Here is an 18742-nt window from a genome sequence, read left to right as displayed (position 1 = left end):
AGTTGAATTATTCTGTCTGTAGTCTTTTTCTTTTAGATTTGGGTATAGATCTTAGGCTGTTGATGGAATGAAGCATTTGAAATGTTTTACAGATCAGTATCGTATCTCACTATGCCAGTATTTCCTTCCTTGTCTGACGTGAACTCTAAAATTACATGAACACTTTCTCCGTTTCCTGACATTTCCAGAGTTGTAGTTTCCTTTAAAAAATTATTTGTAAAAGAGAATTGACCCAGCATTTCAATATTTATTTTAAAAAGAGAAAACCGCTGTAGTTAAAAGATTTAAAGTTCCTAATATTTTGCTGTATTTTTCTTTAGTTTTATATTGTATTCCAAGGATATACCCACTTCATTTACCTGACTAGGCCGAAAGTATGTTGTGTCATATACTGTTTAATTTTCAATTTTTTAAATTGAGAGAGATTTTTTTTTTCATACAATATATTCTGATTTCGGTTCTTCCCTAATTTCTCCCAGTCCCCCTCCCATACCTCCTCTCTCTTATAAATTCACCCCCCTCTCTAGGAAACAGAGACACTTAATAAGAGTAAAACAATATAAGATAAAAGCAAGCAAACCAGAATAGGACAAAACACACACACACACACACACACACACACACACACACACCACAAAACAAACAAAAAATGAAAAAGAGCCAAAGAAAAAGCACAGGAAACCCATTGGCACACACAGAAATCCCATTAAAAATGCAAAATGGGGAAGCAATATATCTGTAGTAGATCTATGTTGATTCGAATTTATTCACAAACCTGTCCGTCATTTCTGTAAATCTCACACTGGGTGAGTGCACCCCTATCCCCCCAGACAGTGTTTCTTTTTGTAGCCCCGACTGTCCGCCTTCTTCTGCCTCCAGAGCTCTGGGATTAAAGGTGTGCGCCACCACCGCCCACCACTGTGGTTGAGCATGTTTGATGCTCTTCAGTCTCTCCCTTTCCTGCTGGAGTCACCTGATCTGCCAGACTCGTAATTGCTGTCCTGTGTGTGCAACCTGCCTGACATGCCCTTTTACCCATCCTTCTTGGGATTCTCATTTCTTCTCTTTCAGGTTGGGTTGCCCAGTTCCTAGAACCTATTATCTCCATTCATGATTTTTCTACTCTCAGCAGCTTTTACAACTTCCTGAGAATAGTGTATGGAAAACAAAATGACTTGTTATTTAACCACTGCTTGTATTATCTATTCACCTGCGATCGTCTGTCTTGTTATAGCGTTCTAGGCTGGGAGTAATTTTTTCTGAAGGTCAGACTTTTGTATAGTTACTTTTAGAAGCTAGTGTTATTAATGGCAGTCTTTGATATCTTCTTGTTTTTATGCCATCTATTTCTTTTCTAATAGACTTTAGGGTCTTGTGATATGTTTGCTATTTAGAAAATACATAAGATGTGTGTGTTTCTATTGGAGCCTTTTTTCTATAGTAATTTTTATCGGCTATTTATCCCTTCATCTTGAAAAACTCATGTTGGGCTCAGAGATGTAGTTAATTGACAGGGTGCTTTTCTAGCATGAATGAGGCTCTAGGTTTAATCCCCAGCACTGCCTAAACTCTACTTGGTGACACATACCTGTAATCCCAGTGGTGGAGGGAGGAGGGTCAGAAGTTCAGGCTTATGTACCACCACATAGCAAATTCAGGATTAGTTTAGGCTACAGGAAGCTGTCTTTCGTCCTTTTGTCTTATAATTAATTCTTCAGTGTTCTACCTCGCTGAGCCTTCTGTTACAGTCTTGAAGATTAAACAAATTTACACATATAAAGTGTTTAAAATAATACCTGGCATATAATAAGTGCTTTGGTACCTGTAATTATTGTTTAGTTTCACAGCTGAGGGAGTGGTCCTTGGGTTTGAATCTTCCCCTACACACTTCAGGCAAGTCTCCTAATCTCTTTGAGACTACTTCCCTTCTCTGTAAAATGTAAGTTCCACCCTTTTGGTGCTTATGAGGGACAAGAGAGAACACACATGTGAAAATGCTTACTAAACTTTATACAGGATTACATTGCTACTTGTACCTTCAAATATCTTTTTTTTTTCCTTTTCTTTTTCTTCCCTTCATTAAGAAAACTAAACTTGTCAGGCTGTGGTGGTGCATACCTTTCAACCCTAGTAGCTAGGAGGCAGAGGCAGTCAGATCTCAAGTGTGAGGCTAGCTTGGTCTACAGAGCCAGTTCCAGGCAGGCTACAGAGAGAAACCCTGTCTTGAAAAACAAAAAAACAAAAGGAAAAAAAAAAAAAAAAAAAAAAAAAAAAAAAAAAAGAAATTTAAAGCATTTAAAAAGAGTACATTATTGCTTATGCTTTTTATGGAAATCAGTATGAGCTAGGTGCACTTGGGAATTGCTAATATTGCCCTTTCAAGAGATTATCATGATTTATTAGGATTTATTAGGTTGAAGATAGAAGAGATGAACGTAGTTTTTTTGATAAAAGTCGGTTCTACTTCAGATTGTATGAATCTGTGTAATGTTATTAATGAATGATGTGAAGTTGGAGGTTATATGCGTTTGGGTTATTAGTAGTATTTGAGGTTAGGGAAAATAAAAATCTGTTTTAGTCCTGCTCAATATTGTTGTAATTTGAAATGCTAGTTCATTTTTGTTAATGGTGGCTTTTTGTTTGTTTTAAGGTTTTTGGATTCAAAGCATAAAAACCATTACAAGATATACAATCTGTAAGTATGTCTTCTTATTTGTATGTATGTTCAAATACCTAAGTAAAAGTTATTTCCTTGTTGGAGTTAAAGATATATTTTAGTAGAGCTGGATTCCTCAAACAGTTGAAGTCCGATAGAGAGGGTTGTTGGATCTAGAAAGTGTGGTGATGAGGTACGACAGTGCTGGCAGATTCATGTTACTTGATCTGCTTTAAAAGACTTGGCGCCTAGCCCATCCTTGAGCCTATAATCATGTGATAATTTGAAATGTAATCCACAGCAGCACTGGGGTTAGTGTTAATGATGGCATCTATGGAGGCAGACTCCAGGGTGGACAGACCTGTCTTTCTCTGTGCTTATCAGTTAATTGACTGAGACAGCTATTTGAATACTCTCTGTGTATAACCTAAATAAGTTAGCCAGCATTGTTTAACCATCTGGAACAGGATATTAGGGATTGTCTATTAAAACTGGTAGGCCTGTCTTTAAACCTTTGTTTTGGAGTAGAGATGTGAAAAAGAGAAAGGGGGGAAAATCTTTAAACATTGAAGAACAAAAACTTTCTCCAAATACTGAGTATTTTTTATTTTAAAATGCATAAATTATAATTATTTTTCTATGTGCCCTTTTGTCTTTTATATCTGATTTATACAATAGGAGAATTTTATGCAGTGTTAAATACTGATTAATAATTACCATTTTCTGTAGACTTTATCAAATATAAGCACAAGTATTCTCTCTTCTGCTGGGTGAAAGGTGTTGAGACAGGGTTTCTCTATGTTGTCTTGACTACCCTGGAACTCACTCTGTAGACCAGGTTGGCTTCAAACTCACAGAGATCCACCTGCCTCTGCCTCTCGTGTGCCACCACTGCCCTGGTGGGCATTTGAATTTTTATCCAGAGGATTTTCTGGCCCTTGTTAGATTGCTGGATGCTGCTTTTTTCTTTCAGTCTTTAATAGTAATTCTGTTTTTGATAAGAGTTAGGAGTATTCATGTGAAGTAGTTACCAATATTGTGTCTCATAGTTCTTGGTGACTTCAGATTCAGAAAAGTGCAGCTCTTACTTAGGTAAACTATATAGATAGAGTGCTCACAAGGATAATTCCAGCCCTTAGGTAGTGCATAGTTAGTTTGAAAGTTAAAGTATTGTAGGAGTGAGTAGTTATAGAACTGTAGACAGTAATTGGGCTCCATGGGAAGGTTTTTGCAAAGGTCAGGATGTTTAAGCTGTGCTTACTTCTATCTCTCCCTGTTACATACCTGGCTTTGTTTTCTTTCAGTTGTAAGGATACAGTTGTATGTGATAACATCTTTCTTTGAAAACATATATATTTGAAAATCTTGAAGTATTCCCCTGAGGCTTTTCTGCTAATCAAAATTAGGGGTAGTTAGCCATTGGGCTGAGGAGTCTGGGGCATGGCAAGTTAGGAGATTGATAGCACAGTGGTCTATGAGTTACGAAGATTAAGTCATTTTTGGCAGGTGGTGTTGTATACTGTCTTAGGTGGTGTTATAATAATAAAAGGTGCATAGGAGAACTACAAAAGTCTGTTTTGAACAGCTGCACTGGGAAGCTGACTGAAAAAAGACAAGAGCTGTTGAAAGCTGGAATTCATTAAATGAGTCATTTTGGACTCGCACTGTCAGGATTGGAGATTTAGAGTCCCAATAGGGAAGTAGAAAGACACTAGAAGACACATTTTGCCTGTGTTGAAATTTTATGCCTGTTTAACATATCCAAAGAACAGGGAGGAAATTCTTTTCATTCCTGTGTATAGTGGCTTCCTGCTTCTAGAATTTAGGCATTAGGTTTATGCTATCTCCTTTGTTCTATTTTGGTATAGTTAAAGGTGGCCTTGGGTCGTAGCCTAGGAACTTGATTCCCTGTTTCTAAGCATTTGATTCCCAGTTTAATGAACTATCCCTTTATTAGTTGAGAATACCCTTTAGAGCATATTAATTTACTCCCATATCACCTATACGGAGGCTTTGAGAATGGCAAAGTTACTTAGTAGTAACTTCTCATCTTACAGATAGTGAATCAGGACTAGGGAAGTTTAAGGGAGGTGGCATTAGGTTATCCACGGTTTATGCCAGCAGATCCTTTTGTTAGGTCTTTGTTTTTACTTCTCCATGTTTTATTCACTTCAAAAGTTTCAACACGTATAATAAAGTTGAATGTTTTAATTCCCTCTCTCCCTCTCTCCTTCTCTTTTGGTTTTCTGAGACAGGGTTTCTTTGTATAACAGCTCTGGCTGTCCTGCAACTAACACTGTAGACCAGGCTGGCCTTGAACTCAGAGAGATCCACCTGCTTCTGCCTCCCTGAATGCTAGGATAGAAGGTGTGCAACCCCGCCCCCCCCCCAACACAAAGAAAATCTTAACAGATAAAAAAATAACACAGTTAAATGTTTGTCAAGAGCTTCATGCTTTTTATTTTTTCAGCCTCACAATCATATAACAGTTTATATACCCATTATATAGCTGAGAGAGCTAAGGTTTAGAAAGGCCCTTAAAAGCTTGCCCAATCACACCGGCAATCACACCATGATACATGAGCTCAAGTTCAGTCTCCCCGGGCACCAAAATCCAACAACTTTTATTAGTGTTTGATTCAACATAATAAAAACACTCAAGTTTTAAATGTTAAAGCAGTGTCAAGTTTTACTCAAATTAGTTAAAGTCAGCCCTAACATAAACAGTATCTGTCACTGAAGACGGACCCAAGAATTAAAATTTTGGAAAGAAATTACATTTCAATATGCAGAAAATTTCAGCTTTCAAAAAAAAATTGATAGGCAAGTATATATCCTTTGTGTTACCAAGTACCCGTGTGGTGGATTGGCTAGTCTTTACTGTAGTTGTGTTGTTGAAGCCTCAGATTGGGTTCTATTAGAACTTCAGGATTTGGGTTTGTGGGCTAAGGAGTAATGGAACTGTTAAAATGCCAACTTTTGTTTTCAGTAATTTCCTTTCTTGTTTTTTTGAGACAGGGTCTTCTTGATCTGTAGCCCAGGCTGGCCTAGGAATCACTGTATATATAGCAGAGACTAATTTTTTTTTCCACCTTGATTTTTTTTGAGACAGGATTTCTCTGTGTAGCTTTGGAGCCTGTCCTGGCACTTGCTTTGTAATTCAGGCTGGCGTCGAACTCAGAGAATCTGGCTGCCTCTGCCTCCCAAGTGTTGGGACTAAAGGTGTGCACCACCACTGACTGGTGCAAAGACTAATCTTAGCAATACAGTTTTCCTGTTGTATCTTCCGAAGTGCTAGGATTGCAACCTGTGCTAACACACCCAGCTTATTTTAGTAATTCTTAACTATTGTCTGATTTTGTTAGTAGTTGGGAGTTACCAGGATGCTGCTGACACCACTAATTTGTAGGAGACCCTTTGACCTTATTAATATTTATTTCATAGCCTGTTAATTTTGAGTGAGCCAGTTGCATAATAACTACCACTAGTGTTACCAAAAAGATATGTATGTTTTATAATGGTGCCAGCATTTTACTATTTACTATTGGCTTTATTTATTTTATTGTGATCTGATACTAAAATTTGTACTCAGAAACCATGGACAAAAATGACATTTGTATACAAAAGGATAAAAGGTCTGGTTTACAATTTTTAGTAAAAATTGTGTTAAGTAAATTAGTATCATTCAGTTGTCTTTTATGTTTTCTTTGTTCTTGTTTTCACTATGTATGTTTTAAATAATGGTTTCAGATTGTATATAATCATCTATCAGGTAAAAACAATATTGAAAGTAGCTATTCACAGGTATTTGTGAAATAAGAAACACATTCTAAAGGCATGTACAGTTTTCAATCAAGAAATCTACAGGGTCAGTGCAGTGGAATTCAGTGTTGCATGTTGATGTCACAAATTGTGATTTCATGAATGCATCTAACCTTTTTATTAAGCTTTGGTGTCTTTAGTAGTAGTAGTAGTAGCAGTAACAGTAGTAATAGTAATATCTACTTCAGAATTCTTGAAAATTGTGAATACAAAAAACACTTAGCATAATGGCTGGCATAGTATAAAGGGTGAACAAATGTTGGTAATGTTAATACTCTGCCTTCCAAGTGTGAAAGGTAACTTTATGCCACATTTAAACTTTTTTGTAGATGTGCTGAAAGACATTATGACACCGCCAAATTTAACTGCAGAGGTATGTATAAATATAACCATACATAGTATATTAGGTAACTTAAGACCAATAGACTTTTTTTTTTTTTTAAACTGTATAGCGATAATTATCTAGATTATTGAGTGAGATAGAAATCCTAATGGCCTTTGGCAATTTTAAAAAGTGAATTTAATTTTAGAGTTACACTTTAGGTCATATAGACCTATCATATTTGTCAGGAAAGCTAAATCACAGAGTAGATTGAGAACCAGGGGAGAGCACTAGACTAAACGAGGATTGTAAATGATTATAAGAAGACTGCAGAACCATTTTAAGTGTTCTATGTAGAATAATGATAAAAGAGGAAGGGATAGAGCAGCTGGGTCCATTCTGTCCCAGAGCCTGCAGATACTTCAGTGGAAGTCAAAAAGAAATGGGTACTGTGATGGATTTATGTTTGTCATCCAGCATGCGTGTTAATGATGATCTGAGAACTGAAGCATGAAGAACTAAGTGAGAACAATTTACTAGGAATGTTTCTTTTGTGGGATAGATGTAGGCTCCTGCTTATTAGGAAGCACACCACAGTTGAAGTTACTTAGTTTTAAATGTACATTTTAACAGACTCTCTTGAATGGTCTTGTGTGCCACTGGGGAAATGAGATTGGGATCACAGTTAATGATTAAGTGAAAGCTAGCTTGCCACCTGTGTAACTGTATGTTATTGTTAACCAGAGAGCTCCCCTTTCCCAAGGAGGGTCAAATGAACTGTTCTATCCCAGTTTAGGATAGCTTGGTTGGGATATATCATAATTTTTACATATAATACAGCAAATAATTAGAATAACAGTGTCCATCAGGAGTATTCTTTTACTTTTAAAATTTTAAGGCAGTGTCTCAGTGTCCCAAAGTGGCCTTGAACTCATTGTGTAGCTGAGGGTGACTTCAAATTTCTGATCCCCTGATCCTCCTGCTTTTGTCTCCCAAGTTGGTATTACAGATGTTCATCTCATCCTCAGCTGTATGTTTGTGCAGAGCAGGGTTGAACCGAGGGTTTGGTGCTTTTGAGCAAGCACTTGGCAAACTTGAGTCACACCCTTGGGAGTTCTTTAGGGTTTAAGGATCTCAATAGAGTAACATCAAGGCAGATACTAGTAAGACAAAAGCCAAGAGGGATAGAACGGAAGCCTTGTTTCTAGACAGTTACCAACCAACCTTCACAAGCTGAACTCTCACTGTAGGGAACAAAGACATTGTAGTCCATGTGAAAAAAGTCTAAAACTTAATTTGATAAACTTTACGACAGTTGTATGCTTTTAGTGAGTAATTAATTAGAGGGGAGATATATATGTACGTATATGTATATATACATATATGTGCCTTTCAAGCCATGGATAAACAATTGTAATATTTGTGAGACTATTTTAAAAAGCCAGGCAGTGGTAGCTCATTCCTTTAATCTCAAAACTTGGGAGACAGAGGCAGGAGGATTTCTGAGTTCCAGGGCAGCCAGGGCTACACAGTGAAACCTTTCTTGAAAAACTATAATAAAATGACGATGATGATGTCACCTGGTATTATTATGAGATATAAAAGCAGTCTTTTCTGTAGTTGACTATTAATAATCTATACTTTCTTCAGAACCTGTTTTGTGATAATGCAGTAATATCTGTTATTGCTCCTTCTGTTAGAAGTTACTTCTTGACGAGAGGCCTGTGTGACATCCATTTGGATTCAGCTGTACTGATACGCTGTGACGTGTTCCCTTCATGTAGCAGATTCCTCCTTCGTGGAGTGAGGAACACAATATTTGTTTCTTTGTCTGAATACATTTAAGAATTAATAAAAGACATTAAAAAAAACTGGGCTAATAAGCAATAATTTACTGGGAAGTTGGCTTCTTCATATAGCAGCAACTTCATATATAAAATTTTTAGAGTTGAGTTAAGCTACTTTTCAATTAAAAATTTAGAAGCTATCTTTTCTTACACTGAGGTTATCTTTTTGCAACAGTTGCACAGTATCCTTTTGAAGACCATAACCCACCACAGCTAGAACTTATCAAACCCTTCTGTGAAGATCTTGACCAATGGCTAAGTGAAGATGACAATCATGTTGCAGCAATTCACTGTAAAGCTGGAAAGGGACGGACTGGTGTAATGATTTGTGCATATTTATTGCATCGGGGCAAATTTTTAAAGGCACAAGAGGCCCTAGATTTCTATGGGGAAGTAAGGACCAGAGACAAAAAGGTAAGCTGTCTTATTTTCTTTTTCCTCTTTGTGGACCCAAGAATTTATGGGAAATGGGTCTCCCCCCCCCCTTGCTCTATTGAGGTGTAACTGAAAAATAAAAGTCTGATCTACTTAACAGTGCGTGTGTGATGTTTTGAGAAATGTATATTGTCATTACCACAGTTGTATCCTCTTAGTATGTCCCTCATTCCCTGGCATGGCTGTCCTCCTCCTTCACTTACTGAGAACGGTTGAGATCTATTTGGCAGTCGCTAAGCACACAGTGGTGTTATGTGCTGTTGGCTCTTGCTGCCATGCTGTGTAGTCCAGGTGTCCAGCTCTTGTTTTTCTTGTCTGATAGAATTTTTTTGTATATCTCCATTTAAGAGATGAGCTAATACCTATTTTTAATCCTTTCATTTTGTTGAGATAGGATCTCTCATATAGTTGAGGCTGGCCTCTGAAGTGTTATGAGTATCAAAATATGTCACTACTTCCAAAGTTTGTAATCAGTTCATTTAGTTTTTTCTCTTCATATTGATATTTTCTATAATACTAGCAAAATTACCTACCCACTAACTATACTGGAAATCTTTATAACTAAGGTTTAATTAAATAAAAGTATATATTAATAAAGTGTAATCCTGGTATTTCAGAGGGATACATGAAACCTGAATGCCATTACCTAGTAAAGCATGATATTCAATTTGGTAGTAAATAAAAACACTTTCTGTTATGAATATTTATTAATATAGTCAACTAATCAAAAAGTCGATTCATTGGTTATTCAGAAAACTAAAAGCTGTTGAAAATGAATGATGTGTTTAGTGATCAGTAAGCAAATTCTTGTAAATGCTTTTTCAGAGCATCCATTTCTTTAGAAAGTCAGTTGAAAAATGTTTAATACAAAGATTTTTTTTTTGCGTTTCTTCTCCAGATAAATTGAAAAGCTCAGGATAGCAGTGAATGTGACCTTAATATAAGATTATAAACTCAATTAAACATTGAATTGTTTTGCGATCTTTTTGTAATCCAATTGCATGGTTCTGGAGTGTGGACTTTGTAAATGACAACATATTTTGCAATGTCAAAAAGATGTACATGGAGTAAGACAACTTTGAAAATTGATTCTAGTATTAATTTGTTCTGCTACTCTGACTTCCCTTCCTTCTGTCTTTCCCTCCCTCCCTCCCTCCCTTCTCCCCTTCCTCCCTCCCTCCTTCCCTTCCTCCCTGCCTCCCTCCCCCTTTCTACTTTTTCTTTTAAGCCCTAATTTTATGTAGCTCTGCTTTGGACCATAAATAGAGGTGATCATACTTATTATGCTAAGTTCTGTGATTGCAGTGGTCCTGGCCCCCTCTACTTCTCTTTTACCTTCTGTTTTCAGTCCCTGTCTTTGTAACTGCTTTGAGTTTGTTTAAGGATGTCAAAGGAATGTTTACGGGTGTGAGTTCACAAAATTACACCTTTGATACAGTAAAAAAGTCATGAGCCAGAATACCAGGTTCAAGCTAGAGACTCTTCAACTTTGTGTGTTATACAACATCTTTCAAAACTCTGATGAAATCTGCAAATGTTCATACATTTAACACGTGCATGGTATATATGTAATTGTAAATTTTTGTTGATAGCTTTTATTTGCACTCAGACTTAAAAACAGTATAAAGAACTTCTAACAACCCATGTCCCACTTCCCCCATTTAAAGAGTCAGCATCCATTACTTGAGGGCAGCAAGTATGTAAGTGGTTTGGTTCTGCTCAGTAGTGTGAGAGGGCTACTTTTACACAATTTTTAAAAACAAGTTGAAGGGTTGCCATTGTTTGACTCCATCTTACGTGCTGAAAACTCTTATCTCACATATGGAACATAGCATTTCTGGACCAATTAAAGTAGACTGTGTCAGATAAAATCACTCTGAGACTAGGTAAGTTCATGTTGTATTAGTTTCTTTGCTTTCAAGGTCATTATGATTGATGCTGTGTGGCAGGAAAAGATTGTGGTCCATTTTAGTTTTAGGTTGAAGTGTTAAACTGTGACAGCGTTGCCTGACTTCTGGATATCAGTGGACCATATGCAGGGAAGAGCTGCATGCATAGTTGCTCCTGTTTCTTGACAAAGCCTCTCGAGAGTCTCTTTGATTGAAAGTCTTGGCTCTTGTGAGTTTGGGTTGTTCACAGAAGTAGGTTTTTCATGACAAATCTTTCATAGGCCATGATTTAAAATATATGCTTATAAGTTGGAGAACTTTTCATTAACAATAGACAAGGCTCTTTTAGGATTGATGTGACCTTGTTGCCCAGTGCAGTAGGGAGTGGCCATGGCAGAGAGAGCATCTGCCTTCACTAGTGCAGGAAAACCAGAGGTGGTGTAGGTAGTTTTTTATTTTTCCTTCCTTCTTTTTTTTCTTTTTTCTTTTTCTTTCTTTCTTTCTTTCTTTTTCTTTTCTTTTCTTTTCTTTTTTTTTTTTTTTTTTTTTGAGACAGGGTTTCTCTGTGGCTTTGGAGGCTGTCCTGGAACTAGCTCTGTAGACCAGACTGGTCTCAAACTCACAGACATCCCTCTGCCTCCAGAGTGCTGGGATTAAAGGAGGTCGCCACCACTGCCCGGCCTCAGGGTTTTTTCTTAGGCATTTTTATGTAACTTATTTTTTTACACATTGATATTTTTTTAATATAATTTTTTGAGATTATAATCAAATTATATCATGAGTAAGGTATGTATGTATGCATGCATGTATGTATGTGTGTATAAATACTACTATCAGATACATGTTTTCATTGCTTACCATTTGGTATTGGATGGCCAATTGTGCTCTTCCCTGGGGAAGACTATTTCTCCCCTTCTTAGCATTCCTTAGTTGCCAGTAGATCTTTAGTAGGGTTGAGGTCTGGTGAGGTGTCCCCTTCCATACTAACATGCCTGTTATCCTCCTTGCTCAACTTGTGATTGAGCAGTGATGTTGATGAGACTTTATGGGTGTAGCTTTTGACATTCCTAGAAGACACAATCTCTGGTCCTCTGGCTCTTACAATCTTTCTACCCCTCTTCTGCAGTGTTACCTGAGCCTTAGGTGCAGCAGTTGTGTTATGGATGTCTCAGTTGGGACTGGGCTCCGCAGGTCTGTATTTTAATTGGTTATGGTTTTCTGTAGTGGTCTCCTGTTGCAAAGAGATATTTCCGTGATACGGGCTGAGGACTGCAGTTATCTGTTGGTATAAAGATAAATATTTAGAATGTAGTTAAATATTAAGAATTCAGATGCTAGTGAGTGGTACATTCTAACATTTTAATGGCGCCTTGTAGCTTTAGAGAACGATGTTAGTTTTGGAGAAGTGGATGAAATGATTTGACTAAGGTCCTGCGGCTGTTTCAATCTTCTCTCCTGACATTGAGAGCCTCAGATATTTTCCTTTTTCTCTCACTCCCCTTTTGTGATGGTGAGGATTGAGCCTAGGGACATATACGTGGACACAGACTCTATTGCTAAGCTATATCCTCAGCCCTTGTTAAAAGTATTTCTGAGTTTGGCACCTGGTGCTATCATCGTGTTTAGTTGCATGACCTTTCTTTTCTTATGGCCAATTCAGTCAGATATTCTTCACTTGGGACAAATAATGGTTTTGGAATTGTCTAGGCTTTTCTAAGCTCTGCTGTCACCCATCCTGTCTTTTCTCCCTTCACTTCTTCAGAATTGTCAGCTGTCTGTTGAGGATGGTGAGATTTGCAATAAGAAAACCACTTGGGAAAGTCTGTCTCATGTTCAAGGATAGGAGTAAAATTCAAGGGTACTTGAACTTTCCTCTAAGTTTTCTGTTTTCAGTCCAGGTTTGGTACATGATCTAGTTTAGGTGCAGGATCCAGGTTAGGTGCAGGGGGCCAAGGTCAGAAAGTGTGGTCACATTATCTGCCAGTGCAAAGACACTCACTCTATTTATTACAACCTGGTAACCATAGTTTGTTTCCCTCTAGAGGGAAAGCGAGGGTGTTAGTGGTCTTGAGGAATATTACAGGCCAGGGCCAAAGTGAAAAGACAGCTAGGGAAGTATTTGTGAGAGTGAAACGTGAAGTCTCTAGTGTCATTTAGTAAAATGTGATGCTTGTGTCCTTAGTATAACTGTACTGGGCAGCAGACACTCTCTTACCTTTTCCCCTGAGTGAAGATAACAGACTAATATAAAAAGAAAATGCAGAGCAGTCGACATTGTTAGAGCTAAACATTTGATGTTTAGCTATTACGTTATAGGGAGATTCCTTAAGTAATTTAGCATCCTACAGTCACATCAGTAGTAGAACTTACTGTACTTAGCTGATGTATAATTAGTATACCTAGACAGTGTTTTGGGTGCATTATACACAGATTTTTCAAAAATTATACATGTTCCCTTTATTCTTTTGTTTATTTAAAGACAAAGAATTGATGAACAGATGCTGTTGACCAGTTTGTGTTTTGCTAAGTGGTTTATTTGCATTTTAAGCTGCACCTGCTTTAAAAAGCCAGACAAAGATAAAAAGCCTTAAGCTATCTCTACCTCAGGAATGCCTCTTTATAGATGATGTGAAGGCCCAGAACAGTGAACTGTTGTGATCAGAATTATACAGTTCATGACAGCATTTAGAGTATAAGCAAGTCCCTTGACATGTTCAGTTTCTTTTTATATGGTTTGTAGATTCTGAACTGCAGAAGGAACTTTGAGGCTGTTGAGTTTGTTACTTCTTTCCAGGCTTTCCTGAAAGGTTCAATAATGCTGATGGTTTTTTCAAGACACCTCAGTCTTATGTCTTTCTTTACAAGTCGTGTTTATGAGATTGCATATCTTGTAACTATAATGCTGTGCATTTCCTTACAGTTTTTACAATTAATTTTTGTAAAGCTTTTAAATGTAGAGAAAAATGAAATCATGAAATTTATAGGAAAAGGATGGACTGGAAGTCATTATTTTAAGCAAAACAAACCTGATCAGAAATACTTGTTTTTTCTCCTGTGAAGAACCTAGCTTGGAGGTGTATGTGTGTGTATACCACCACCAAGCTAGAAAGGAGACCTTTGTGGGAGGAAGTGACCTCAAAGGAAGATGGGCAGGGGAAAGGCAGCTAAATGAGAGGGATCAGTAGGAAATGCAATGATTCTTACGTGTGGAAATGCCATAATGGAGCACATTATTAGCAAGAAATAAATAGTAAGACAAACCTTAAAAGCTATCACTTATTTACCTAATGGTCAGTGTGGTAGTGAAATGATGGATAGATACATTTTAACTTGTTTTCATCATAAGAAGACTTAGCTTGAGTATGGTACAGTTTAATACAACTGAGAAATTCTTCCTGAGAAGTGAGTACCTTATAATAAATATAATTGATTACCCAGAGTGATTTCTTTCTTAAAACATATGGCAGTACACACAGTGGAATTTTGCTTGAGAATGCCATAATAATTACCTAACATTTTGTATGCTAGCTAAGAATCCCTCCCTAGTAGTATGTTTACCCCCTTCTTGTCATTTAGGTTCATTCTGGATTTGCACTTGGGTGCAAATTGTAAATGACTGGAAGTGAATAATAGTTTAAAAGTCTGTTTTGTAGTTTGTATGGAAAGAATTTTACTAGAATTGTCTTTATTATTTTGCTTATATTCTTAATTTTAACTATGGAGGGACCATAAGAAGCTGAAGAAAATTAAATTCTCGGGCAGAATCTTCTGTTCTTATTTTAAAGGAAGAGGTATCTGGCATGTTGTGAAAAATTTGTGGATTTTGCATAGCTTCTCAAAATACTATGACCAGGTTTTGACATATCAACTTGATGCAGATTGGATACACAAGCTCCTCATAAAATGTAGCATTGTGTTCTTAATGTTCAAACAATGCTTTAGATTTTCAATACTGCAGAGAAGTCCAATAGTTGATACTTCCTATGAAGAAAAATGTTTCAAGAGTGAGTTAACTGCTGAAGGGAACAAAGACTCATGTCTTTTATTCAGTAAAGCAAAACAAATATGTTATCCCATTTCCCTGGAAATTATTTACTTGTATAGTTGGTACTTTATGAAAGTGTGACAAGTTGTCCAAATGAAAAGCCATGAGGGTACCCTGTCTCCACCATGCTGTAAGTCACCTCCTGGGGTACCCCACCCCCTCGCTGTAAGTCACCTTCTGGGGTTGGTACCAGTCTGTCCTTTGCTGTTTGTCAATGGACTTAGGGTTCAGTACAGCAATACATAAGTTTACATTATGTAAACTGGCAAAAAAAAAAAAAAAAAAAAACCCACAAAAAAACAAAACCAAAAACGAGGGAAAACCTCTTAAGAATGCTGATGAGTGCATATTTTGGAATGATTACCCACTTCTACTTACAGACACTGTCATTTACCTTATTTAGAGTCACTGCTCTCTCCCCTTGCCCTTGAATAATGGCAAATAAAATAAACTTTAAACTTATTTTCTCTTATTAACGTTTTAAGGAAAAACAATTGAAAAGATTTCAGTTTTTTTTTCTTTGCTTCCAAATTGGTTATTGGAAAGGTGTGTGTGAAAGTGTGTTTTGTGCTTGTGTACAGAAGTGTGTGGTTTGTGTGTGTTGACCTAAGTACCTCAGCTTGTCAAGTATATAAAATAATAATGCTAACTTTACTATCAAGAGTTTTCATTATTTTCTCTGAGGAGTGAAGTCTTATAACCTATAAACAGTTTTTTCTGTTTCATTTAATATATTCCTCCATATCATAACTTATGGTTATTTTCCTTAAAGCAAAGAAAAAAATTTTATTTATTATGTATGTATTGCCAAGAGAACAAGACATTATTGGCCTTAATGTGCCAAACCAAAATTGCCAGCTGAACATAAAGATTAAAAATGCCTTTAAATATCAGGATTAAAAGTTGACTCTAGGGTTGGGGAGGTGGTGGTTCAGTGTTACAGAACCCTGGTTCAGTTCTCAGTACCCACATCCAGGAGATGGGATGCTGGGTTCTGCGTGGTCATGCTGCAGACACCATAGACTAACTAAAATGTTTAACTCTGGCTGAGACTGACCAGGACCATGTGTCAGGTGTTGTCACTCAAAACAAGAAGCCTGGAGTTCCTACTTAGCTGGAACGGGCATTAACTCTCTCTACCTAATGTGTGAACACTCAGGTCTAAAAAGGGTATTGAAGACTTGTCAGAGACAGGGGTCTGGGTGCTCCTAGGAGCAAACAAAAAATTATTAGGGCAATCAAATTTGCTGTGACATCAGTTGTCATGGGGTAGAGTGTGTTCGTTTGTGATGCATGCTATTTTTAGCCTATCATCCAGTCCATACATTCATAATTTTGTGCACTCTTATGCTTTGAAGGATTTAAGCCTCCCCTCAAACCCCCCCCCCCCAAGGAAGGTGGATCTACCTAGCTGAAGCTCAGACTGGGCTTCCTTCCTTCCTAAAAATTTATTTAATTTAGAAACAATCTTATTTTACATATCAATCCCAGTTCCCTCTCCCTCCCATCCTTCCATGCCTCCCACCAACCCCCCTCCCCCATTCCACCCCCTATTCACTCTCCAGGGAGGGTGAGGCTTAAGCCATTACTCAATTCAAAGTACACCAGCAAAGATCAAGCTGCTCTAAGTTGCATTTCTCTTTGTCATACTCAATCTCCCTGCTGTACTAAGTTCTACTTAATTTTTTCTTTTTGACTCCTAAAATAGAAAATAATGCCGAAAAAAAAAAAAAAAAAGAAAAAAGAAAAAAAAGAGAAAAGAAAAATAGCTGTTTTAAATGTGTGAGTTTTCCAGTCTCAGGTCAGAGAAACCGAACTTAAAGTAAGCTTATACAAAAAAGAGATGCTTACTGACTAATACAGCCTGTAATGTAAGCTCAGGTCTGGACCTAAAAGTTCCCACAGCAGATTCTGTTTTTTCGGGGTTAAAGCATGCACCTCTCTTTGAACCACATGTTCTTGCTAAGGATTGGAATCCTTTGATTGACTCATCTGAATTGAAGACTGGGCTCCACTTTGAAACCACAGAGAGAATGATAGCTTCTGAAAGAAGACTCCATGTGAGGAAAGAATGGTGGCTAGACATGATCTGCTTCACTTTTGTCCCAAAGATTCTGTAGAGCATGCCACACTTAAAATAAGAAAATATAACAGTGTTAGAAATCTTGATATACTCCAAGGAAGTGCAAAGCAAGATATGTATACCGTGAAGAAAGTAATAAAATTAGCATATAAACGCTTCATAGTTCCCACTCACTTAGATTAATAACTCATTAGACTAACTCCAAATCCTCTCCACAAGCCTTAAAAGTAGAAACAGATTACGTCATTCTTGATGGCACTTAAGTAGAGCTGCAGTTTAAAAGTTTAATTCCAATCCTTATGGAAAGGTGAGACCATTTTTTTAATTTTTGAGCCATTGAGGAAAGATATAGTCACAGTAAGATTATTAACCAGTAGAAATAGAAGACAAAAATATAAATGAATGAAATGGAATCACAGCAAACTATTTGGATTAATAATGAAAACACTAACTGTAGAAAACCAAAGCTAGTGTTTTGAGTGGTCTGTAGGGTCAAATCTGGGTTTCCGTAACTGAACAGATATGAGAATCGAAGATGACTAGTGTAAATGGACTTAATTTCTCTTCCTGTGTGTGCTTGTGTTTACCAGGCAGTTAAAAATCCTAGCTGGTGCATGGAACTCAGCTTCTCCTTCGCCTAAGGTCTTGGCATGGTGCAAGGCTTCACCGTGCATTTCCACTGCCTCTCGGCAGTGAGTCCTGGTCACACACCACTCTTGATCTGTGTATGGTTTACTTATCCACAGGCTCGTGTCAGAAGGACTAAGCGCTGTCAATCACATCCTATACCCATCACCTGATAAGACCTAAAATGTTGAGAACCATTTATTACTGTATACAAATGTACACCAAAAATAGAGGTCAAGGGAAAAATAACATCTGAGCCCCATAAACTACTAAGTTGAAAACCCGGTCTTAATGACTTGCATTTAGTCTCTTTTAATTAATTTCATTTTAAAGCTTTTGTGATGGGGGTCTCATTATGTGTCGTGGGGGTTAACTTTGACCCAGAATGCCTCAACTTCACAAGAGCTAGAATTACAGGCATGTATTACCGTATGCTTTGTACAGCTTAAATTTTTTTAAATTTAGTCTCTTGACTAGAGACAAATTCGTGGAGTTCAGAAGTTTATGTTGTTAAAACAGCAGCAACAGCCCTCCTCCATCTCCTGTCTGCTCTTTCTTCTACCTCGCTTGCTATGCTGTCTTTTTGTTTGTGTGTTTTTTGAAACAGGGTTTCTCTGTTTAATAGCTCTGGCTGTCCTTGAACTCACTCCATAGACCATGCTGGCCTCAAGCTCACAGAGATCTGCCAGCCTCTGCCTCCTGAGTGCTGGGATGAAAGGTACACGCCACCACCGCCTGGTGCAATGCTTTTAGCTTCATAATTGACAATGGCAACTTGTGTGCTGAAGTTTCATAAATAAGGTGCTCTAATGTGCAGTCTGCACTAAATTTAGTCCTTTTTAAACTTCAGGATACTCCTTAGTGCTAATGTTCTATAACAATTCTTTAAATTAGTGTGACTTTACAACACATTGCAATATTTTCCTAAAAAGAAAAGTGGAGAAATAAAATCCCACCTGTTCAGCATTTCCATAACTGTGTTTCTATAGCTGTTACTTAGTATTTGTACATTATTT

At 37.3% G+C, this 18742-nt stretch overlaps 1 protein-coding gene across 1 annotated transcript in view; it reads left to right on the top strand.

Moving 5' to 3' along the window:
* The window catches only part of Pten (phosphatase and tensin homolog), a 65413-nt gene that overhangs the window by 31596 nt on the left and 15075 nt on the right, over nt 1-18742 (top strand). The window contains exons 5-7 of the mRNA XM_051200073.1: nt 2651-2695; nt 6808-6851; nt 8823-9061. Of these exons, the coding sequence (XP_051056030.1) occupies nt 2651-2695; nt 6808-6851; nt 8823-9061 (328 nt within the window). The remainder of the gene's footprint in view (nt 1-2650; nt 2696-6807; nt 6852-8822; nt 9062-18742) is intronic.

The sequence above is a fragment of the Phodopus roborovskii genome, unplaced genomic scaffold (genome assembly GCF_943737965.1).
Source record: "Phodopus roborovskii unplaced genomic scaffold, PHOROB, whole genome shotgun sequence".
Lineage (NCBI taxonomy): Eukaryota > Metazoa > Chordata > Mammalia > Rodentia > Cricetidae > Phodopus > Phodopus roborovskii.
This window is presented reverse-complemented; position numbering and strand designations above follow the sequence as displayed.